Below are 25,554 nucleotides of genomic sequence, written 5' to 3' on the forward strand. Positions count from 1 at the left end.
ATTAAATCCTCACCCCCACTAGTGTAGTTATTACCTGTCAACAGTATCTGCTGTACTTTCATCCCCATGATTAATTTATACTGATTGACATTTTGTGCCTCTTTATCCTCTTCTCCTATTTCACCCAACCAATCCAGCCCCTCCCTTGTGATAACCACCAGTCACTTCTCAGTGTCTATGAGACTTTGGTTCACTTTGTTTTGTTTTGTTTTCAGATCCCACATATAAGTGATATCATATGGTATTTGTTTGTCTGCCTGGCTTCTTTCACTTAGCATAATACCCTCTAGGTCTATTCATGTTGTGACAAATGGCAGGATTTCTTTTTTATGGCTGAATAATATTCCATTGTGTCTACATACCACCTCTTCTTTATCCATTCATCTGCTGATGGACACTTAGGTTGCTTCCATATCTTGGCTATTGTACATAATGGAGCAATAAACAAACATAGGGGTGCATATATCTTTTTGAATTAGAGATTTTGTTTTCTTCCAGTAAACTACTATGATTGGAAGTACTGGATCATATGGCATTTTTATTGTTAGTTTTTTGAGGAACTTTCCACAGTGGCTGCACTAATTGACCTTCCCGTCAGCACTGTATGAGGGTTCCCTTTTCCCCACATCCTTGCCAGCACTTGTTATTTCTGTCTTTTGGATGGTGGCCATTCTGACTGGTATGAGGTGATATATCACTGTGGTTTTGATATGCATTTCCCTGATGATTAGTGATGTAGGGGCATCTTTTCATTTCCTTGTTGACCACCTGTATGTCTTCTTTGGAAAAATGTCTATTTATTTCCTCTGTCTCTTTTTTAATTGAGTTATTTGTGTTTTTGGTGTTGAAGCACATGAGTTCTTTTGTATTTTGGATGTTAACCCCTTATTGGATAAATGATTTACAAATATATTCTCTCCTACTGTAAGTTGCTTTTTTGTTTTGTTGATGGTGTCCTTAGCTGTACAGGCTTTTAGTTTGATGTAGTCCACTTTCATTTTTTATTTTGTTCCCCTTGCCTGGTGAGATGTGTCCACGAAAAAAAATTGTTCATGCTTATTTTCAAGAGATTGCCTATGTTTTCTCCTAAGAGGTTTATGGTTTCATGTATTACATTTAGGTCTTTGATTCATTTCGAATTTACTTTTGTGTATGGAGTTAGACTAATCCAGTTTCATTCTCTTGCATGTAGCTGTCCACTTTTCCCAACAACCATTATTGAATTCACCATTGTATATTTATGGCTCCTTCATCATATATTAGTTGACAAATATGTAAGGGTTTATATCTGGGTTTATATCTGGGCTCTATTCTGTTCCATTGATGTATGGGTCTGTTCTTGTGCCAATACCATACTGCTTTGATTACTGTAGCTTTGTAGTCAGGGAGCATGATACCCCTAGCTTTGTTCTTCTTTCTCAGGATTGCTTTGGCTATTTGGGGTCTTTGTAATTCCATATGAATTTTAGGATTATTTTTTCTGGTTCATTGAAAAATGACATTGGTATTTTGATGGGGATTATATTGAATCTATAGATTGCTTTTGACAGGATGGCCATTTTGACAATAATTCTTCCTATTCATTAGCACAGGATAGATTTCCATTCATCATCTCAAGTTTTTTAATAGAAGCTTCCTCATTTGGGGTTTGTATGAGCTCCCTTCATGATTAGACCCAAGTTATGCATTATACATCACTTTAGTGGTGGTGTCCTTCTCAGGGTATCAAATCTGGAGGCAGGCCTGCCTCTCATGATGTTGCTATGAATGGCACATTTAAACACTGGTAAAAAAAATTCACATCCTAAAACCTTTTGTCAATGTTTACTCCTGCCACAGTTGGTGAGATTTTCCCCGTGTACACCTAACATGGTACCATCAGTCTTCTTAACTTATTCCCAGTCTGTGAACTGTGCTTGCTAATGCTTTATCTGAAAAAGAAAGCACTTTCCCCACTTCACTTGATATACACCTTAATAATCTTATGTCTCAACAAATGTTCCCAAACATCAAAAATGCTGTAGACCCATGTGGTTTTTCTTTTTATGTCCCAAAGCTCAAGGGGACTTGGACAGTCTGGTGTGATGACAGCACCGATGAGGTGGGATGCTTGGCCAAGACTCTGGGGCCTATGCTCTGCGAAAGCAAAACAGAAACCAATTGATGTTTATCCCCCTCTGGGAGAGAAAAGATGCCATCTGCCCTCTGTATACAGGCACCATTTCCCCACTTATCTTTCCTTCTTTCCTGTCACCTCCCTCCTCCCCCCACGGGGAAGAGGCAGCCTGGAATTTGGAATAGGAGGGCCTGCATTGAAGTGCCCTCTTCCCTTTTCTCAGGTGTGCACCCTTGGCTGCCCTCTTCTTCTTCCCCTCTCCTGATGCCTTTGAAGTGAGATTCAGAGGCCTGGTTCACTAACTGATGTGGAAGGCACACAGGGAGGAGCTGTGCCCCTGAATGGCTTTAGGAGCCTGCTCTGCCCTTCCTGGCCACCCCTCAACACTACCAGAGCAGGATGCATGGCCAGAGAACAGGGTTCATGCCAGGAGGCAGGTGGGGCAGCTCGCTGCACATCTCACATTCACCAGCATCTGCCAATAGCTCCTTATACACCCCTTTGAGATAATTAAGCATCATTATCCCTATTGGCAGGTGGAGACAGTAAGACAGAGTGGTTAAGTGACGTGGTTATAACTGCTGGGATTGTTTGAGGGGGAAGCCATGCCAAGAAGGGAGTGCAGTTCAGGAGGCCAGGGAGCTTAAGCTATTTAATGTGACTGATTATTTTAAAATAGCTATTGGAAGGTGTGGATAGGAAAAGAGTAGAGGCCTAACTAGTGGACACTGGCAAGGCACCAAAATTACACTGTGCATAGGGAATACACCTAGTATATCTACTCAAATAGGTTGCCATGGACAGTCTGTCCAATGCTTACATAATGTGAAGAGGATGGGAAAGAAATGAAGGCTGTAGTCAACTCAAGGAGGACAATAGAGGAAAGCCCACAGGCTTCCCATGGAGCTGAACAGAAGTCTCTGAGATGGTTGCGCAGAATCCCCACCTCTCACCGCCCACTGTCAGGAGCCCTGCCAGCTACACCACCAGGAGAGGATCAGCTCTCCCCCGGGACCCAGGAAGCCCGAGTGTCCTCATGCACAGGATGGGAATGGAGTGGAATGCCTGAGGGTCCTCGGGGAGACACATGTGACAAAAGCAGCAGAGCTGTATGGCCTACTGACAGAGACAGAAGACATAGAGACTTAGGGACAGTGGGAGATCCCAGGGGTCACTGCCTGAGAAAGGAGAGAAGAACCTTGTTCTCTTAGAGTGGGAGTAGGGGGTGCACTGAAGCAGTGGGGTGGGCAGAGCACCCAGGAGAAAGCACAGTTCCTGCCATGCTCAGAGACACGACGGGTACTGCTGGCCCCGGCCTGGGAAGTGAAGGGTAGGTAGCAGGTGATTGTCTATCCTCTTAACCTTGCTCATCCCCTGATCCTCCTGGACAACCTCATCACCCAAAAGGCCTGCAGGCCCCCCACCCCTTGGGGGCTGGAGTACTTTTGTTTCAACAGCAGGGAAGTTATATCCTTGTTCACCAGATCCTTGATGGGGACTGACTCCCTCCCTAGCTTAGCAGCAGCCCACCATGTAGGAAGGCAAAGTGCAGAGAATCCAAAGCCCATTGTAACCCAAGCATGCTCTCCAGGGCCCAAGTTTTCAGAAGCACTGATAGCAAAGCCCAGGCTCTGGGATTGCACCAGGAAAGATGAAGCCTGCACCATCACAGAGCTCATTTCCACTTCTGGATTCCCTGGGGAGTGCCCACCACAAGGAGGACGTACTGTTCCATCTCCTTCTTTGGACCTGGCAGGGTACCCACTGCTGCTGTCACAAGAATGAAGGCAGCCAGTCAATTATTTAGCCCTTGTCTCTCCATTTTAATTATAAACTCAAAAAGTGCTGTGTGATACATAAAATAATAATAATAATAATAATAATAATAATAATAATAATGCCCACATCTCAGTTATCAGGACAGGAGCTACTCTCAGCGTGGATAGTAGAAGATAGCTGTTTGCCCTGCCAGTGCTGTTCAGAGCAACAACGTCTGTTCGATTGAATAGGATTTTTTTTTCCAGCTGGGAAACGTCACCAAGTAGCCTTTCTGTTCTTCACGCAAGAAACACACACTATCATCCACATATTTTTAGTTAATTTATGTCCAAATAGGCCTTTCTCTAGCCGCTGGGAAATGATGTTGGGGCTCAAATTACCTTTTGCAGCATCTCACAGAAGGGTTTCAGCACTCGCAAAGCTCAGGGGAGAGGCAGCAAGGACCCCACTGACTGTAAATCTTTCCATTTGTAGTTATTCAAATCACATATTTTATTACTCGTATGAAATACATTGTGTCATTCATTTTGGAGAGCAACTAATGCTTCAAGAAAAGCCTTGAAAAATATTCTATTTAGAAACAATTTTGTCTGCAGCCAACCCAGTGTGTCTTTTTGGTTTGTATTTTCTCCCAGCCCTTTTCTGTTATGTGTGTCATTTGCATGACAAATAAGACCATCCTCTCCAAAAGCTCACCTGTTCCTGCAGCCTGTTTCCTACCTAAAGTTCTAATTCTCTGTATGTTGCATCATAATCCTTAGCATGGTAATAAATTACAGTGCCACCATCAAGATTGTGGCTTCTGGAAAGAAATAAGCAGCAGGGCCAGATGAACTCTTAAAAGATGGAGAGACTGTTTTCATGCAAATTCCTGGCATCCTGGGGAACTAGGAACAGCCTCTATTATATAGACTCAGTTGCAATTCAGCCACCAGAAGCCATTTCCACTGGCTGTTAGAGGCTGCTAACACTGGGAGAAAGATAACCTTTTAGGCAGAAACTTCTTTTCCTTCTTGGCTGATAGGGGTCTTATCTGGAAAAATCACTTTGCTGATTAGGTTGGGGGAAATGGGTCATGTACTTTCATAGTGCTTTTAAATAGAGTCATTCATTCTAAAATACTGACTTCATTTAGTACTTAGAGCCCCTTCAAACCTCTTGGTCCAGCACAGTGGACAGCGACTGGGGAACAGGAGGAGGGTGTGTGCCATGGATGCACCCTGAGGACAGGCCACCTGTGTCGGAGCTGTCTGCACAGGGCTGCACAGAGCCCCTCTCAGAGGCAGGTGCCTCCCCAAGGTTGGTCAGCTCCACAGTCAGGATGGCTCCTGCTCCCAGGGAGTGTCCAGCTGCCCCTCCAGAGGGGCACTTGCGGTGCAATGTAAATCTCACTGCAATTGCCATCCTTCCATTTCCCTTGGATCACAGATATACTTGATGGAAACTTTGATGAAGCCACCTTGCTGCTTTTTTGTTTTTCCATCATTGTAAGATCTTTCAAGGGTTAGAGCAGTGTTGGCAAATACTTGTCACGTACACAGCCACCCATTCCCCTCAGGCAAGGTAGACATTGCTCATCAGTCCTGTGCTCTTCCTTGTTGAGCCCAGATGAAGCCTCTGGATCCTTCTCAACCCACCCACCAATGATGACCAGGGTTGGTGCCCAAGATAAGACCTCACTCAGTCCACAACTGAGGCTGGGTGTATCTATACCAGAGGTTCCAAAGTGTGGGGCATTCTCAAATTCCATGGGGAGTTTGTTAGGAGTGTACATTCTCAAACCCTATCCCAGAACTAGTACCTGGGAAACCTGGGTTAGGGCCCTTGATGTGCGTTTTATCAAGCCTTCCAGGAGATTCTGGTTTTTAAGAGTCATTGCTCCAGGCCAGTGGTCATGACTAATGACTGCACCTCAGAATCACCTGAAGTTAAAACCAACGATGCTTGGGCACTACTCCCAGAGATTCTGATTAAATGAGAATACCCATTGGTATTAAAAACAAAAAAAACAAAACCTTGCCCAGAGTGATTCCTGTGGGCAGCCAAACTGGAGAACCATGAGACCAGGATTAAGGGTTTGCCTTAAGCTAGTGGTGCCATGAAGATGCAGCTACTAGGCCCGCCATGGCCCCTGGGTCAGTGGACACTGCTGGGAGGGAGGTGGACTCTCCCTTGGCCTGCCATGCCTTTCCAGTGAATAGGAGTAGCAACAGTGGCCCCCAAGCATCCTCGGGGCTGCCGTGCAGCTATTGTGCTCTCTGCCACATTAGTGCCATGGTGCTGCCCCTTCAAGTCCTCGCCACACAACAAGCATGTGACTTGGTGCAGGGTAGTCCTTCAAGGTATAGACTGGCCTGGGTCTGATGAACAGCACCAAAGAAATATTCCCAAGGGCCCTTGGGGTGAACTGCCATACTGTAGCATCCCTCTTTCCTCAGTCCTACGCCCCCTAATAGTAGCCCATGGTGGGTCTGCCACCTGGGAATTTAACTATAGTATTTTTAAACCAGTGCCTATAACTCTATGTACTCAATGTCTTAGTTTCCTAGGGCTGCTGTGACAAAGTACCACAAACTGGGTGACTTTAAACAACAGGAACTTATTCTTTCACACTTCTGGGGGCTAGAAATCCAAAATCAAGGTGTTGGCTGGCTCATGCTCCCTCCTGAGAAGAATCTGTTCATGACTCTCTCTTAGTTTCTGGTGGCTGCTGTCAATCTTTGGTATTTCTTGCCTTGTAGATGCGTCATTCCAAGTTCTGCCTCTGTCTTTATATGTAATTCTCACCTATGGGTCTCTCTGTCCTCACACAGCCTACCTATTTGGACACCAGTCTCTGGATTTAGGCACCACCACAATCCTGGATGACCTGATCTTACTTGGTTACTGTGCATAGACTGAATGTCCAAATATAGTCACATCCACTGGTACAGGAGGTTAGAACTCAAACGTATCTTTCTGGGGAGACACTGTCCAGCAAACTCAGTAAATTCTTGTTTAATGGTAACAATAACATATGGAATGGTTTACAGGTAAGTCCTGTTGGATCTTCTTAATAATCACAATATGTTTTATACATTATAAGCATTTTGGAGAGTGGTTTATTATGAAATTCAGAGCCATTGTCTGGTCATGAACCTGTAACTTCCAAACTTAGAGGGGACTGCACATGATTCCAGTGTTTGATGAACAAGCTGTGATCACTGTACTCACCATTCATGAGTGTCTGGATTCCCGCTGTGACCCCACTAAGCCTTCATCTCACCCAGATGGCAGGGAGGAACACCGCAGCAGTGCCCAGACACAGACGTGTTACCCTCATGGGCGTGTCTAGGATGAGTAATTAGAGAGGGAGCCAGTTATGTGCTCAGACTGTGGACTGTGAAACCCACACCGGTGGGTTCGAGAACCAGAGCTATAAGCTGTGCCTTGCATATCACTGCGGCAAGATGGTGAGCTGGCTGGGTGGCACCGGGGATGCCCATGGTCCTTGAGAGTGGAGCTGAGTCTCATTGGTGACTGTTGTGTCCCCAGGAGGATTCTGGGCAGAGTGGGCGCAATATAGATGCTTAATGTAAGTGAGCTAGTCTGATAGGCTGAAGTACATGTCCTTTGAGACCTTCCACCTGTTGTCACCACACCTGCTGACAGGTGTGGATGTGGGTCATCAGCAGGTAACCCTGAAGATGGCTGGGTTAGTTAGAATTAATCAGCTGCCAGGTATCTTCTCACAGCTCTTCAAACTACACACACATACACACACACACACACACACACACACACACACACACACGTATGCACACACTTTATAGTTTATCTTATACCAGAGTGAAGACATGAGTGTTCTGAGGCAGTAAATTTCAGACTTTTCAAGAATTTCTTAGCAGCACAACCATTCAGTGCAAGGCCTTACATCAAAGGTCAGTGCAAGAAGTCTTGCGGGGAGCCTAGAGGCCAGATGGTGGGGAGATGTTTCTTTCCCCTCCCTCCTCTCCCTCTCCCAAGCCCCCACAGTGACCCCCTGCAACGTTTCTGGGGAAACCTGTTCCTTGGAGAAAGCAGACTGTGCCCTTAGCATCCCTGAGGGAAACAGTCATCTGGTGCCTTGGGGAAACCTCAAGTTGGCGACAGCGACCTCTTCAAGCCCAGTGTCAGTCCCTCTCTGCCCATGTGAATGCAGGTTCCTTCCCTGTGAGCCTTATCCGTTCCTCACGCCCCCGAGAAGTCTTCCCTCATGCTCCTTCCCGTCCCACAGAGCAAACCCCTCCTTCCCAGGCCTGCACTGGTGAGTGCTGGGGACTCTGAGAGCACTCTGTGGTCACACGAAAGTGCTGGCCTTGGGCCTTGGGGTGCAGACTCCTCTTCTGAGGCAGGAGGACCAGCCCCAGTGAGCAGAGGCCCTGCCTGCTACACCACCACCCCATTTCCTCCCCTTCTAGTCCCACGCCACAGGGCTGCTCACCAACCTCTAAATTAGCAGATTTCCCTTCACATAATTGAAGACAAGTTCGGTAACCATCACCCCAACTCCCTCTGAGTGTCGGAACACAATGCTGATGATAGGAAGTTTAAAATTTCCAGGAAGGAAGGCACCCATCCCTCTGACTCTGGCTTCCATTTTGTTCTGCCTCCGAGGTCAGCATCCCTTGCTCTTTTGGAGTGGGAAAGCCGGTTGTGACAAGCTGTCACCTGCCTGTCCAGGGTGGCTCTTCTTCTGAAAGGCTCTGTCCCTGCTGGGATGGAGGCGGGTGATGGTGACAGGCCAAACTCTGTGCTCAGTGAGGCCCAACAGCGCAAGGTGGCAGGAGGGCTGAGGCGCCTCGCCAGCAGGTCTGGCACTGTCACTTTACATGCAAGAAGGCGCAACTCAGCAGCTGTCACTGGCAGCCCCTGGGGTCCGCTCCAGACTTGGCAGAGAGGACACCTTCAGACTCCCAAATCGCCTCTTTGAAATCCAGAAGAACCACACTTTCAGCCCCTCTCCTCCTCTGTGACACAAATACACACCCACAAAAGTAAGCCCTAACTGTTTTCACTCACGGTCCTACACGGCCAAATTTCCTCTGTCTCTCACACATCCGCAAGTTCTCACCCAGTCTCATTCTCTCCACCCCCTCCCCTCCCTCTTTTTCTGTCTCTCTCCCTCTCACACACACATATACACACAGTCATGCTAATTCACTCTTCTCTCTCTGACCTCACTTAGCCCAGGTATTTTGAGGAAGCAGAGTGCACCTTCTTGGGGTCCGGGCCAGACCCAGAGGTATGGCATCCACCCAGTGGATGCAACATGGGGCCCTGAGCTACCCGACCCTGCCAGGTGTTTGATAACTCCTGGTTCCCTAGCTGAATTTTCCAGCTCTTTCCCCAGCCAGGGTACCATAGAGATAAAGCCAGTAGCTCACTTCATGATCTGTGGAATGGGGAGAATAAAGCAGCCTGTTGCCACTGAGGCCCGAGCCTGCCTTCCAGGCATTTGTCAGTTGCTGGCATTGGAGCTGAGAACATCTCCCACCACAAAGCCTGCCATCATCCCCGGGGGAAATCAGGACTGTCTTCTCTGCCCAAAGCCAGGTGTGTTCCTGGGGAGGTCGGGCCAGATCACCTTTATTCCTCCCAGGATAAACTGGATAAAAATGCACTTTGCAGTTTGCTCTTTCTCTTTGCTTGCACTCAGATTAACCACTTTCACATTTTTAGGATATTTTTGCAAAAGTCCAACATGTAGCTCTGGTGGTTTGAACAGATCATGAGATCGGTCAGTATAAAAATAGCCTCCAGCTAAGGAGAAGGGGACCTGGGAGCGGCGGGCTTCATATATTATGGAGGCAGGGCCCCAGTGTGGCCAATGGGCTGTTGGGTTGAAATCCTGGTATTTGGTGGGAAGAATTGAAAATGAGGATTGGATTTGTTCTAGAGGATGATGAGCTGTGGAAGGCAAATGTGATGCGTGCCCCCACGTCACCCCTACAAGTGGCATAGGGCCCTGCAGAGTGGCCCTGCTTACCGCACTGCTCCTGTACCCCTGCCCTTCGACGTCATGCTTCAGCCACCCTGGGTCACTGCAGTTACCACCCCCTCTCCTCCCCTGGCACCTGTACACGCTCCTCTCTGCCTGGACTTCCCTCCTTCCAGTGCTTGGCCTAGTTAACCTTGGACTGAGCATAGTGGAATAATAGGTGACACCTATCCTCTATGCCAGGCCCTGTCCCAGGCACTCTATGGATAGTAACCCACTCAACCCTCAAAACAGCCTGACTCTGTATGTGTGATCCTTGCCCCCATTCTACCAATGAGAATCTGAGGCACAGAGAGGTTGGGTGACTTGGCCCAGGTCATACAGGTAGGAAGGGGCAGTGCTGGCACCCAAACCCAGCCAAAGGCTGCAGGTGCCCTTAACCCTGCAAGAACCTGTGCCCCCCCCCCCCAAAAGCTCCTGCCACCTTCCCTGCTTCAACTTCTGTTAGGGAGCCTCCTGCAGAAGTCTGAGCACCCCGTGTCCCCCTCAGCCTCATGCCCACCACTTCCCATCCTGTTAACAGTACATTTTAAGTTGTTTTCTCATCTGCCTCTCCACTCCCTGTGCAGCATGAGGGCGGGGCGCCTGGCTGACTCACCTCTGGGACACCCACTCCTCAAAACAGGCCAGGCACAAAGTAGGGCTCCTTGCCTCACACTAACAAATGAATGAACGGTTGGCGATCCAACCCCTCAGTCAGCGAACAGGCCGAGGTCTGGCAGACACGCAGAGAGCCCGGGTGGAAGGCAAGAAGGACAAAGGAGCTGAGGCCCTGGGGGCATGTGTGTCCAGCCTCTGGATGCTGGCCTCCACGGCCGTGGGCCCTTAAGCCCAGCACAGCCTGGGGCCATCTGCAGGCCGCAGAGTGAGGACAATCTCCCCCCAGAGGTGGAAACCTAGGAAAATGGGGCAGGGGCAGCATGGTGTGATCTTGTAGTAGGAGGCTCTCTGGGAGGCACTGCGCGTCACTTTCTTCCTGTCTTGTTTGGCTTCCTCCTGACCCAGTGACTTCACAGTGGCACAAACACTACCATGACCTCCATCTCACGGCTCGTGTGGCCAGTGTCACACGGCATAATTTCATGCTGCAGTGCACTTACAACAGCCACACCCACCTCTCCTCCCACCCCAACAGCAGTGACGTTTGATTCAGCACACAGGGAACTGGGGGACAGACGCAGCGTCAGTGGCAGCTGTGGCTCTCGTTGGTGTGCCCACACACATGGTGGGAGACCTACACAGGCCACGCAGATGCCCCTCAAGTTCCTCTAAGTGGGCACAGGAGCAAGGTTTCCCATGGGACACAGGACATCCTGGCTGTCCTAAGTCACAAGAAGTGAGGGCGGGGACTGGAAAGGATGTGTGTGCCCAGTGTATTTCACCTGCCTTCAACTAGAAATCTGACATGCAGACTGACCAGCTTCTTCTTCTTCCAGGGAGGGAAGATCCCCGTGAGATGGACGGCTCCAGAGGCCATTGCCTACCGCAAGTTCACTTCTGCCAGCGACGTCTGGAGCTATGGGATTGTCATGTGGGAAGTCATGTCATTTGGAGAGAGACCCTACTGGGATATGTCCAACCAAGATGTGAGTGTCAGCAGCACCTGGTGGCCACAAACCTCCATGCAAGGGATCTTATAGGCAGTGGCATGCCAACCCCTCCTATTGTTTTCAGCTCAGAGCCTCATAACCTGAACTTGTGGTGTCCAGGGATCCCCTTGGTACCAATGTTTGAACTAATCAAAGAGCCCAGTATGGAGATGTGACAGTCCCAATGATCTGAAAGCCTCTGAAGGCACCATGCATAGACCAGGCCCAGAAGGAAGCAGGAAATTCTACCCCGCTTCAAAGCGCCCAGCCTGTGTGACCTCCTTCACCATGCAGGACAAAGGGGAAGCAATGCGGGTTTGACAGGGGACCTGGCTTCCAGGCCTGCTCTGCCTCTGACAGATGTGCTGCATTGAGCCAGCTGTAGTTTCTATTTAAAACTCATCCCTCTCATCTTTAAAGAGAGGAATTGCAGAAGGCCCTTCTTTCCTGAAAATCTGCTCTTCTGAGAGCCTGTATCTCCTCTCAGTGGAGGAGGAGCTGAGCAAGCTTCCAAAGCTGGTCAGATGCAGATGGGCCACAGTGGGGGCCCTGCTCAGTGGGGTCATCATCACGTTCCTGGCTGCCCTCAAAGGACAGGGGCGGGGAAGGAAAGAGAAGGGCCATCTGGATGCTTTAAGCAGAGGCACTTGGTGGGCAAGCCAGATGGGACCCTGTAACTCAGGGGGGAAAATATTTTCCCAGCTTGGGGCAAAATACCTTTGAACCAAAATCAGTCAAAGGGAGGAATAAAGTGGAAGAAACCCATTTGTTTGTAAGCAGTTGTCCACTTCTGCTCACTCATGTCTCTCGTGACCTGGCTGCAAAAAGGGACCCCACCCAGCCTCTCCAATCCAGATATCTCCTCGATCCCCCTTGGAAACACCTATTGATATGGAGACACACTAAGGCCAGGGGAGAGATCTGGAAATATTGCAATTTTACCCACAGACCCTTTGCATCACGATTACTAAAAGATGAGGAAGCCTTTTGCAGATGATTTGCTTTGACACACTCCCAGCTGGAAGTCCTAGCTGGATGTTTCCATTGCCTTTGACCCTATTTCCTGGGCCCACTCCTGTTTTGTATTTTCAGTACATACTCTCCCCTTAGGGCTGACAGGATTACAGGTTGCAAAGTCTGTATGCTTTGTTCTCTACTTACTCTTCCTATCACTTTGGGGGCAGTTGTTACCTTTCTCAACTTATAAGCAAGAAGAGGCAGGGCTCTGCAGCCCTGGTTCCACTGGGCAACCAGCTGTGCCATAAGCACCTCGTGCTTGGGTGGGCTCGGGGGCACTGGTTAACTTGAGCAGTCTGCTCTCGGCAAGCCCTCTATCCATCCCGAGGTTTAGAACCATAGCAGCTGCTCAAAAGATTGAGTAAGATGGCGCTATGAGAGCCCAGAAAACAGTCCTGGGGAGACTGGAAAGAGGAACCAGGCTCCTGCTGTGACACTGTGACGCTGCTCCCTGCTCCCATGGGTGCAGTGGTGCCAGCCCAGAGCAGGTGAAATGGCTGCCTCCTTAACCAGGTCCCAGTGCCAGCCATGTGTGGAGTCTGGATCCTTTATTATCTGTGATTAGCCATGCCTCGTGTGTGCTCCTGTAGCGTGTCGAATCAGTAAGTGTTAGAACTGATGCCGAGGCTGCTTTCATGAAATCAGCTGCACTCAGGTTCCATCCATACTGCCAGCTAGATGAGTAATAAACGTTAGCCCAAAAAAGCAGACCCATTTTGTCCTGCCCAGAGACTTTAATCCGATTAAAAACAATTCAGCATGCATAGAATGGATTATGAAATTGACAGGCAAGACTTGACATTTAAGATATTCTCAGCAAATGCATTCACCTATGCTGAAAATAAATGGAATTGCTGCTATTAGAGTTCCAGAATTCCCAAGTCATTCATTCAACAAACACTCCTTGTATGCTAACGATGACTAAGCATTTGCTTGTGGTTCTGTTCTTGGGGGGTTTACAGTCCAGTGACACATACATAGGGCTGTGGGGACATTGGGTAGGGAGGTAAGGAAGGCTTCCCAGATATCTGAAGCTTGAGCTGAGCCTCAAAGGGAATAAGGGCATACGCAAAGTGGCAGTTTATTCTAATTTTGTTGATTTTTCCAAAATAAAGCCCCTAAGCATTGTCCCAAGTGCAATTCTGCTCTCTGTAGATGGTGGAGGTAACTTCTGGTCATTTGAAAGCTTCTTACATTCTGGCCTAGAAGAGAGTTAGGAGGGGCTCCCAGTGGCTCCAGCTGCAGCCCCTCTCATCAGAAACCACTGAGGTGCTGGCAGTAAAGGATTTTACAGATGACAATTGAAAGGCTTTAAGGGAGAGAATTGCAGAGGCAAGTCGGAGTGCTGGTAATTGGGCTTCCGGAGCCCAGGAAGGTCTTTGAACATTTACAGAGAGTTTGTCAGTCAGAGAGCGAACTTGGAAGTTCTGCTGCTTGGATCTGATTGACAGACATAATGAGAGTGGCAGTGTCTGTGGAGAGGAGCTGTGGTTTCACTGAAACATCAGAGCTCAACTTAACCCCCTCTGCCCTGGTTCCTCCACGGCTCTGAGCTTCTCCACTTCACTCTCCCACCTGCAAAGTCGAGCAGGTGCCGCCCATCTTGCTATGGGAAATCTGTGTCTGTGCACAGCCAGGAGTCCACTGGGTAAGGAGATAAGGACAGCAGAGTAAGAAGAGGGCCCTGCTCCTCTCCCAGAGATGCTCCAGTCACCTGGCCCAGTGTCTGGGGCACCTGGGGTCAAACCACCTGCTCCTGTCCCCACCCACACCAACACCTGCCATCTCTGGGTATGAGTGAGACAAGACAGTCCCTCATCCCACACAAGCCCTGTCCCTTTAGGCTCTAGGGGGTGTGCTTACACTGGCCTTCAGTGGCCCAAGGAGTTGTTACAACCATTCAGAGTGAGACAACGACCTGTTCTGTGACTGTTGTGGACTGGTTCTCACACCTTCTCTCTGGAAATGCCATGTGATCTGATTGCCAATCTTCTCACCATCTATTTATCTCATTCTGTTGTGGACCAAGGAAAGGAGGCCAGGGCTTATTCTGATTTCAGTTCTGCTCAGAAAGACACCCATGTCCCCAACCTTGGCCATATCTTTCTACATGATTCAAGTGTGGTCGCTGGTGTGTAGAGCCATCACATGCCCAGACTGAAGGTGGTTCTCCATGCCCCCCTCCCTATTTTCCACACCTGCTAGCAAGGCAGACATGGCAAAAAATGGCCCCAAAGCTCATTAGAGGACCACAGTTATTCTTTTGAAATAATGATGTTTTAATTTGATTATAAGTTATAAACACTCACAAAATTTGGAAAACACCCAGATCCTTAAAAGGAGAATAAAAATTTCCAAAGGCATAACACTTCAGTGACAGACTTGAGTAGATAAATGCTATCCACAAATCAATTAATGACCTAGATGTTTTTTCCTCTGGGGTGAAAGGTAAACCACAGCATCAACTCAAGTAAGAACAACAGAATTTTCTAGAAGAAATAGCAAATGGACTAAAGTCCCATTTTGGAAACATGAGATTTTACATGGGAAGGGGTTCTCATAGCTACCCTCTGTGCTAAAAAGTGAGAAATAGGGATGTGGAATTTATTAAGTCCCTACTGTGTGCTTGGTGCTTTTCAAATGCTATCTTCCTGGACCTCCAAGTGACCAGAAGCAGAGCAGCCCTCTTTGTGGAGGAGACCTTGACTGAAATAGATGGGGCAGAAATGACAGCCTGCATGTGACGAAGAGATTCTTTCTACTATTTAATGCCATGACTATTTTCTCTATTTAATCTTTTGAACAACCCTATCTGTGCAGTCCCAGGAAGTCAAGTGACTCTCCCAAGGTTCTGGAGCTAGTAAGAGATGGCCCTAGGATTTGAACATCCCGGCCTCCAAGGTCTTTCTTTAGCCCTCACTGCAGTGCCATACTGTCACCAACACGATGGATCTGCGCTCCTGGCTGACCTGCAGGGAGGAGGAATCAATGGCTCTTTGATGTCCTCTTAAAAGAAACGAAAAGAGGAAATGCAAAAACAAACACTGGGACCATCTTCCAAAATTTCCAATTTTGGTGGAGTGGCGTGCAGAGGAGATAAGGGAACAGTAGCTGCATTGCATTCAGTCCTGAGCTCACTGGCAGGAGACTCGGCACACACCTGGGTCCCCCAGCCTCTTGATGTTCTGCCATGAAGAGGTCAGCTGGTCACACCATGGAGCCGTGCCCATGCAGAAGGGCCCTGACTCCAGGGCTCCCTCCTCTTACGGGCAGATGGGAGAAAAACTTGTCACGGGGAAATTAGCATGTTGGGCTCTGGCATCAAATAATCTGAGCAGAGACATGCCAGCAGTTTAGGGGAACACAAGCCACCCTGCACTGGAAGAGCTTGGATGCTCTGTGGATGTTGATTTTGGCCCGCCCGTTGGCCCCATCCAGCTTGTCCTTAGGTACTCCAGAAAGATCTCCTGGGGCCATTCAGTGCCCAACCCCACTTGTCTCCACAGTGAGACAACCCCACTCTGTGACAGGGTGCCTCAATCTGGCTGCCTGGAAAAGGCTGCCAGTTAGTGAGCCGGGCGGATGGAAATGATGCCTGGCTGCCAATCCTCATGGATTGCTTGGTTTACCTCCTTATCCCTGTTTCCTGCCATGAAGACACCAAACAACTCCAAGGACTGCTCTCCAGGCTGAGGTTACAGTGGCAACCCCACAAAGGCCTAGGAAAACCGGGCTTCGAGGTATTCAAAATTTAAATCAGATACCCCTGTAATTTATTTCCAGTGCTGTCATTTGCTAGCTGTGTGCCCTCAGGCCAGTGATTTCACTGTTTGTGCCTCCATTTCCTCATGAAGAAAATGGGGCTGAAATGCCCTCCAAGAGGATAGTAGGTAATTTGATTGACAACAGTTTGGCTGAGGTAAAAATCTGTTGGTGGTACAACATATTATTCAGAAGTGAATGGTCCCAGTCACCAGTTTTCTATGTAGTGATAATCTGGGCATGGTTTATAGGCTTATTTGTTTTTCCAATATACTGAATAGAAGGAATAATACATCTTGATTATTTCTAATGACTTCAGGTTATCATATTTCAGGCCTTATCTCATGCCCTATATACTATGCCTAGAATTTGTAAAAATATAAAGTGATTGAAAATAATTCATTTTCTGACCAATTCACAAAGTTAAAAAAAAAACAAGAATAATCAGTTGAAATGAATCTGACATTTTTAAAAATAGGAAAGTAGAAGCAAAAACACCTGAAAATCCCTGAGCTCCAAATTAGTGCCTTTATTGTGTAAGGTGCTTTAACTGTTCATTTTAACATAAAATCAATGTGTAATTATTATAGAAAATAAAAATACAAAACAGGAAAAAGAAGAACATAAAGAACAGAACACTTATGTTTCTACCTGCCCAGAGTCAACCACTGTTAACTCCATGGTATCTATCCTTCCGTGGTCTTTTCTATGCCTGTGTATAATTATTATTTTTTGTTTCATTTTGATTTTTGCTTTTTACAAAAGCAAGATTATGCCATACCTGCAGTTATGGAGCCTGCTTTTTTGCTTAATGTTACAATGTGAGCATATATATATCCATTTCAATAGGTACATGTTTGCAACATCACTGCATAATATTCCAGGCCCTCCGTTGTATTATGAGGGAACCATAGTAAATTAATATGTTTAGCACAGGGCCATTTACAATTATTTTTGCTAGTGCAAAAAGCACAGAGATGGCAGAATTGATTTAAATGAATTGGAAATAAAGAAGTACAGACTAAAAAAGCTCTTACAATGATATGAAAGACAGACAAAAGTACTTAAAGATCCTAAAATCCTTATGAAACTATCCTCTGGAGTCTGAGAAAATCACCAAAGCCTGATTGTAGATATTCCTTTTGAGCCACCTCGTATTCTGACCATGGTCATGATACTGACCCAGTTTGTTTAACTAAATTATCTTCACCCCAATTTTTGTCAGTGCCTCAGGAAGTTATGGCAAACAGTGCCTGGGAAGCATCTGGAGGGCCCCTGGCATGGAGTGGGCTCCCCGTCAAATGCTGGTTCTGTCCCTCCCCTTCTCTTCCCTTATCAGTGAAAGGAGGAGGCCACCACAGGCTTTGGCGCGCATCCTTTATAAATAGCGCGTTCACCAGGTTTCCCCCGTGTTGTTTCATTGCACCTGGTGCCACCAGCTGCCATAAGGCGGAACTGGGCCCAGCATCCTCTTAAAGGGAGGAGAAGGTCCAGCCATTCATCAGCTCATTCTTCAATAAACATGTACAGAGATGTAGTGTGTGTCAGGCCTTGTGCCAGGTGCTAGGGACAATAAGATATGGTTCCTGCTTTCTAGGAGAGCAATCAAGGGGGGAAAACCAAGCGCACATACAATCCATTATGGTGAGAGGTGTATGAGCACAGAATGAGGGCCCCTGGGTCAGGGAGGCTCCACCCTTGGGGGCTAATTTGTGAAGAGCTGGTGTCTCATCACCCAGGCACGCTTGTTCCCATGTGTGCCACTGCAGGTCATCAATGCAATTGAGCAGGACTACCGGCTGCCCCCACCCATGGACTGCCCAGCTGCTCTGCACCAGCTCATGCTGGACTGTTGGCAGAAGGACCGTAACAGCAGGCCCCGCTTTGCAGAGATAGTCAACACCCTGGACAAGATGATCCGGAACCCAGCAAGTCTCAAGACTGTGGCCACCATCACCGCCGTGTAAGTCCAGAGGGAGGGCGTGGTTCTAGGTGCACTGGCCTCACCACCAGGGGTGGGCTGATAGCAAGGCTGCTCGCCTTTTGGCTTGCTGAGAGCAAAGGTGAGGTGGCTGAGCTGACCTCCTCATGGAAGACATTCTAAGACTACCTTTCTTTCTGTCTCCCATCTCACTAGCATATTCCCTGCCTCTGGCATGGGCTATACATAGATATTAAGGTACCTGCCTGGGTTTCCACCTTCCATTGGCTTCAAATGGGCTGGGCACTGGGCTCTGCAATAGTTGGGCATATCTGATCTGACTGGTATGAGGCTCCACTTCTGGGAGAGCCTGTTTCCAGAAGGAACCCTGTCTGTCAACCACACGGGTTCCCAAGGCAGGGGGAGCTCAGGTATGAGGCCCCACTTCTGGGAGAGCCTGTTTCCAGAAGGTAACCTTTCTGTCAACTGCACCAGTCACTGAGGCAGGGGGAGCTCAGCTATGAGGCCCCCCTTCTGGGAGAGCCTGTTACCAGAAGGAACCCTGTCTGTCAACCACACTGGTCCCAGGCAGGGGCAGCTCAGACTTGGATCCTTGGCCACTCTAGTAGCAGATAAAGGTCCTGATTGCCCTGAGACAGAATTGGCTTTGTTATGAGCAAATGCATGGTCAGCTCCTTTCAGCAACTGTCAGCTATAAATTATTCATCTGTATTTACAATGTTAACTCATTTATTAATTCCTCTTGTCGGCCAAAGTGTATTAGGTGCTTGTGTACTAAGCACTGTGCCCACTGCTGGGAGTATAGAGTGAACAAGTGAGACATGATCTTCGCCCTCATGGAGCTTAGAACCATTTAGGAGTGACAGGCATTAATCAATGATCACCCAAACACATGCACAGCTGACACCTTGATAGCCACTGTGGCAGGAGGTGTGTGGTGTTTGCAGAGCACTTACCTTGGTCTGGTGTCAGGAAGGCATCCCTGATGAGTGTCGTTTTCAGTCGAGAGGTGAAGGGCAAGGATGCATTCACTGAATGAAGGGAAGGTGGGAGTAGAGGGACAAGGGTTCCAGGCCAAGGGTACAGCATGTGCAGAGGCCCAAGCGTGGGAAGGAGGCTGGAGAAGAAGGCAAGGATCAGATGCGCAGCACCCTTTAGGCCCTGCTAAGAATTCTGGGCTTTATTCAGAGAGCACCCCTTGAAGGGTTTGAGCTGAATCGGGGTGACATGAGGATTATTGACGTGATCACATTTCATTTTTAGAAAAAGAGCATTGGGCTACAGTGTGGACCTTACATTGAGGGGAACAAGCATGCATGAAGACTGGTAGGAGAATACTGCAGTAATCGTGTGAGAGAAGATAGTGTCTTAATTCATGGCAGAGATGTGGAAAGAAGTGGATGAATTTGAGAGATTTTGGAGGTCAGATCTTTAAGATTTGGTGAGGGGGATTGGCATGAGTGTTGAGGGTTGAGGGATATGTCAAGACAGCATCCTGATTTCTAAATTGAGTAGCTGGGTGCCTGCTTTGAGAATATGCCAGAGAAGGTCAAGGGTGAGCTGTTCTGTTCCATTTATTTCAATTAACTGAGGAACCAGGAAAAAAATTGTTATCAATAGATTTGGGGAGATTGCTGTGAGCTTTCTATATTTCTTAAAGGACCATATCTTTGGATGGTGAAGCTCCTAGACTTCAGTTTACAAAGGAATTGTGGGTCTTCCCTTCCCTTCAGACTCCATTCTGTGTCTGTCTACCTATCTGGGCTGCCTGACATGTGACCGGGCCCAAGGCCAGGGAGATTGGCCCCTTGGGCTTCAGAATCATGCCAACTCAGGCTTCTCTCAGAAGGAAGGGTCAGCACAGGGCTCCCACAGTCCTCATCCTGTCAGGGACGCCGCCCTCCATGAAGTCTGCCCTCTGCCCAGAGCGCGGCTGTCAGCCAAACACTTCCGCAGGTGTGGGCTCACCTGCTCCTCTCTGTCCCGCAGGCCTTCCCAGCCCCTGCTAGACCGCTCCATCCCAGATTTTGCGGCCTTCACCACCGTGGATGACTGGCTCAGTGCCATCAAAATGGTCCAGTACAGGGACAGCTTCCTCACTGCCGGCTTCACCTCCCTTCAACTGGTCACCGAGATGACATCAGAGTAAGTGACGAGCATCCCCTGTGTCTAGCCTGGGCGTCAGAGTCAAGGCTCCCTCCCCACTTTTGCCATGATGTGAGTCCGGATTTCTGGCCTCACTGCCTGGAGATCAGAGGTGTTTGGATCACCTGATTTCTGAGCTCCACATCTGCATAGAGCTAGGCCTGGTGGGGGTGCACCCTGGAAAGACAGAGGGGCGAGGTGGGGAGGCCAGCCTTCATTCTGGGCCCCAAATGAGAGTTCTTCAAAGTCGTAGCCATATGTCATTTGCCTAATTACCGAGAGTCTCTTCTCCATTTAAGTTTTTAAACTTAGCCCATCAAAGAGAGCAACCAGATGGAAAGAACACAGCCAGCCAACACTTTAAGCAACATAGCAGGAAAAGGCACGGCACTGATTCAGCAACAATCTCACACGTGAGGAGCTTGGATTCATACTTGTAAATAAGCATACATTTCACCCCCCCACAAATTATTACCAGTCTGCAGCTCCCACAGGAGTATGAGGGAATACAAAATCTAAAATTATTAAAATAAAATGAGAGCCAGAAGGAGTCTTAAAAATCCAGGAGTCCATAATTTCCCCAAGAATATTCTGCAGCACCAGTTCTTGGAAATGTTAATAGGTTCTCCTTGGAAAAAAGGTCCCACGGTCAAATAAATTTGTGAAATACTGTGCACTTTATCACCCATTGGAGATTCACTACATATATTAGCATTGTAAAGGCCACGAGAAATCCTGAAATAAAAAAAACCATTTAAAATGATTAAATACCATGGAACCATTTTGAGGGGCAGGGTTTTGTGGAACTGTAGTTTGGGAAATATTTATCTAGTACCCTTTCCATTCAGTGGATTCAGAAAGGTGGTGAACTTAATGTCTAAGGATTCAGGGCTCACGAGTGGCAAAGTAGGGCTACAGCCGGCTTTCCTGACTCCAGTCCCACATCCTTCTACCAGGGTCACAGTGTTCCCGTACTTTGCTGCACACTGGAGTCACCTGGGACTCTTGAAAAACTACTGATGCTGGTTTTCACTCCTAGATTGGGATGTGGTGAGACCTGGACATCAGGACATTTAAAACTCTCCCAATGATGATCCTACTGTGCACAAAGTTTAGGAACCACTGGACTAAAGTTGGCAAGGGTCAAATTTTGAATTCACACACACATACCCTAGAGGGGACCTCGTCAGCTGCTCACACTACAACATGTACTGACAGCACTGGCCTTGGTGGCCTGTGACACACATTTCCCATGGTAGGGCATCATTGGTTGACCAGGCAGTTGGCAAACACTTATTGATGACCTACTATGTGTCAGGCACAGTGTTAGGTGTCAAGCTTCCCTCTTGGGGTAGACCAGTTGCTGAGTCCCAGTAGAGAGGGGTGTTCATCTGGCTCCAGCTGTTGAGCCTCAGAAGTGTAGCTTCTTGACCCTGGGCCTTCTGTCCTAGGCTCCTGCTGTGCAGCCAACCTTCCTGGAGCCAGCTCCACCTCTCTGAGGTTTATTTGTGCCAGAAATGGTGGAACCACCAGTTTCTCCAGGGAGATAGCCTGAATGTGCATCCAGCTTCAGACCCACTAACTACCAGAATTCATATTTTTAAATCTGGGTTCATTTTTCTGTTGATGCCTAAAAAAGACAGTCCCTGCCATTATGAATTATTGTCAGACACCAAAAATAAAAATAAAACAGAAGCACTTCACTGTGAAAAACCAGCTTCTACATCCTGCAGAGCTAAAAATGGATGCCCTAGATGATTGGAAAGCTGGGTTCAGGGGGAGAAGTGGGTGTCCATGCTGGCGGGGCTCCCCTTTCTGCACCCTGATATGGCTGAGCAGAGTGGGGTGGGGGGACATTGTCACGTGATCCCCACAAATGGAAGGACTCAGAGGAGTAATTCCCTCAGTCCTGGAAGGGCCACATGGAAAAACGCCAGGGGAGGACTAAAAGGAAAGTGAAACTGAAAATTAAGGCATTTAGTTCAAAGTAAAAGATGTCCACATGCTATTGGAGCAATGTAGTTAGTTTCTTGAGAGATAAAGGATGGGAAAAGAACATGAGCAACTAAATAAAACAGATTTCAAGACAATTTGTGAATTCAAAAGTCAAACATGCCTCTCAGAAATGTTTGCTGAAAAGACATGGCACTTGGACAATCCAAAGCAGCTGCAGCCTGCCATTTGAAAGGAGGGGTTCAGGATAACTGAGGCATTGTGGATGGAGGTCCAGCGCAGGGTGCTCTGTGTGGCTCTGGTGCACGGAGTATAAAGTGATCTGCTATGCTGGGGACAGGGGCACGGAGGGAATATAGTGGGACCTTAGAAGAATTCTGAGAGCAGCCCTGCAGTGTGGCTGAGAACTAGGTAGTCTCGACTTTGAACACCAGCTGTACCACCACTTGCCTGCTGTGTGATCTTGAGCACGTTACCTAACTTCTCTGAGCACTGCTTGCCTTGCCTATAAATGTGCACATAATAATAGTGTCCATCTCATCGGTTTGTAGTAAGTGGAATAGCATATGCAAAGCACTTGGCCTATTGCTTGCCTACAGGATACCCATGAGAAATGATTGCTGTTAAATTATTATCATTGACTTTGAGTGTTTTGTCTGTTTTCCCACAGTGCTTCCATAGGTGTAAATGAAGTGGTATACGGCTCACGGGAAGCACTCAGGCAATGCTATATACTGTTGTTATTAACTAAGGAAAGATGCATGCATCTCCCCAAAATCAAACATAAGCCATGAACTTGTTCATTTTAAGACCACAGCTTAGAGATGAATTTAATCCAAACCCCTATCCAAAACATATTCCCTGGCTTTCTGCTTAGACAGATATTTGAAAGTTATTTTAAGATCACCCTTCTTAAAAATTCATGGCATCAAAATTCAAACAGAGGCAGAAAATGGAAACTCAGGGGAAAAATATCAGAAAACCAAGCAAGCCCCACATCTTTGCAATCTCAGTGGGTGATCACTGATTTAGGCAGAAAGCACCACAGAATAACTGAAGCCCCATTCAGTGTGTGCTTGGAGTGTCAAAAAAAAAATAACAGAGGAAAGTTCTAGTCCACCTCAGATCACGGACACAATGAAGGGGCTGTGCCAGAACCCACAGGTGAGGATGAAGGCATGACACTTCCAGGGTTGTCTAAGTTGGGGACAGGGATCACTGCATGGAGAAAGTGAGATTGAGTGAGAAAATATCTAGGCCGGTGTTTGTTAAAGACTCAGGTAAACTTGGTCTCAGTGGATTTTAAACACTTTTATTTGCCTACCCAACTATGTCAGGAGCTTGTCATCTGTGATGAGTTTTGATCTGTGAAAAGCTGCCCTAACACTAAAGTACCTTCTTTTGTGGCTTTTTCCCTCCTAGAGACCTCCTGAGAATAGGTGTCACCTTGGCAGGTCATCAGAAAAAGATCCTGAACAGCATTCATTCGATGAGGGTCCAGATGAGTCAGTCACCAACGGCAATGGCATAAACTCTCATTTTCTGTGGAGAGGAGAGGAAGGAAGAGGACTGGGCTCAAGGAGGACCCAGAGGTTGACCACTGTGGAATGTTCCGGAGAGACTGGCTTCTCAGCTGAGAAATGCCTTACATCGGTGAAGAATAAACTGGACCTGTTCCTAATAAACAACCTCAGTTTCTTGGTGCCAGAAGCTTGTGTGAGATGCTGTGGGAAACCAAATACATAATAATTAAAATATGGAAAAAGGTGAAGAGAAAAGAGTATGCATCGGGGCACCAGTAAACTCAGCTCCCAACCTCAGTGAGCTGGAATCGTCCATCCACAGGAAGAAAGGGAAGGAGGTAGGAGGGAAGAAACCGAAGCAGTTTTCCATTTCCTTCCTCACCAATGACATTCTTTTCTTTTCTCCTTTCTACTCCTCCCCAGGAGTCTGCCCCCTTCCCCACACCCATTTCCCTTTGCTCATGACTCGCGTAGGGACGTTCCTTCAAACAAACCCCAGCTCCTGAGTCTCCAGATGTTCTGTCAGTTGCCAAAGGACTTTGCTGACCACTGCATGGGGGATCCGACCAATTCAATTAATGTCTTCATATTGAAGAAGAGATGTACCTTCAATGGAAAACCTTGTTTTTCTTTTGTTTGCATTTTCTGCAAAAAGGAAAAAGAAACCACAAATTGGGAAAAACAAAAAACAAAAACAAAAAAAGAAAGACCTGTTTCCGTGTGCAAGAGCACACGTATGTATGTCTGCGTTATAAAATGACTGTGCTCGTTCATAACAGATGCAAACAAGAAAGAAGAGCTGGGAGGTCTCTGCCCCTGCGAAGTCCAAAGGGGCCGGAACATTCTGTTGGTTTGGTTTTCTTGTTGGCCGAATTGGCCTAATGGCTCAATGGGGAGAGAGGGTGGAGTGAAAAGTAAAGTGAAAGGAGGGAAAATCTCTCAAGAGCTTGCAAGTCCAGACAGGAAACAGGTGAGGGGTTTGAATTGGATGCAGTGCGGGCCATTCTAGAATGACACTGATGGATTAATTATTCTCGGTGATATCCGAAGAGAAGGAGGAGGAAAGTGTTCCTGGAGAATGTTCTTCCACATCCCTGGAATCTGTAAGGCAAGAGGTGGCAAGGGATAATCCTTCTTACCTTATCTGTGGACTGGATGACGCCGTGTGGCATCCGAAGAATGTTTCAAATGTGTCTGTGTTTCTCTGCATTCCTTCTTGTATCTCATTGTTCAATTCACTTTTGTAAATTCTACCTAACATTTGAATATTTTTGATTTCTCCTTTTACCTGAATCTCCTTGCTAATTTTATCTGTCTAATTAAAATGAGCAGAAGCATGTCTGGGTTTACATAGAATGGTGTCCGAGTGTGTGTTCCCAGACCCCAGTGGGTCTGTCCCCAAGTTACAGGAGAATCCCTAACTGTCCTTCTCCCCCCTAATATGGGAGAGACGGAATATATCCCAGACAGTGGTACTCCCATGAAGCAGAATATACTGGAATCACTCTCACTGATGTGACCCAAAGGAAGAACTGAATAAATATGAGGCTCTGAAGCTTCAAAGGTATGGCTTAAGACGTCACTGGCAAATAAACATAAACAATCACAATTATGCACTATCAGCCCTGAATGCAGTTTATACACTTCATTTGAGAAGTTCAGATCCAAGCCAATTGTGTAAAAGCCACTAAAGACCACTTTGGACTGCT

The 25,554-nt window shown here is 47.4% G+C and overlaps 1 protein-coding gene across 2 annotated transcripts in view; it reads left to right on the plus strand.

The window, feature by feature from the left end:
- The window catches only part of EPHB1 (EPH receptor B1), a 462,780-nt gene extending 437,579 nt beyond the window's left edge, over positions 1 to 25,201 (plus strand). For both annotated transcript variants that reach the window (XM_073232346.1, XM_073232347.1), the window contains 4 exons: positions 11,351 to 11,500; positions 18,052 to 18,245; positions 20,214 to 20,369; positions 23,745 to 25,201. In XM_073232346.1, the coding sequence (XP_073088447.1) occupies positions 11,351 to 11,500; positions 18,052 to 18,245; positions 20,214 to 20,369; positions 23,745 to 23,853 (609 nt within the window). In that variant the 3' untranslated portion in view covers positions 23,854 to 25,201. The remainder of the gene's footprint in view (positions 1 to 11,350; positions 11,501 to 18,051; positions 18,246 to 20,213; positions 20,370 to 23,744) is intronic.
- Positions 25,202 to 25,554: the final 353 nt, after the last annotated feature.

The sequence above is a fragment of the Manis javanica genome, chromosome 3 (genome assembly GCF_040802235.1).
Source record: "Manis javanica isolate MJ-LG chromosome 3, MJ_LKY, whole genome shotgun sequence".
Taxonomy (NCBI): domain Eukaryota; kingdom Metazoa; phylum Chordata; class Mammalia; order Pholidota; family Manidae; genus Manis; species Manis javanica.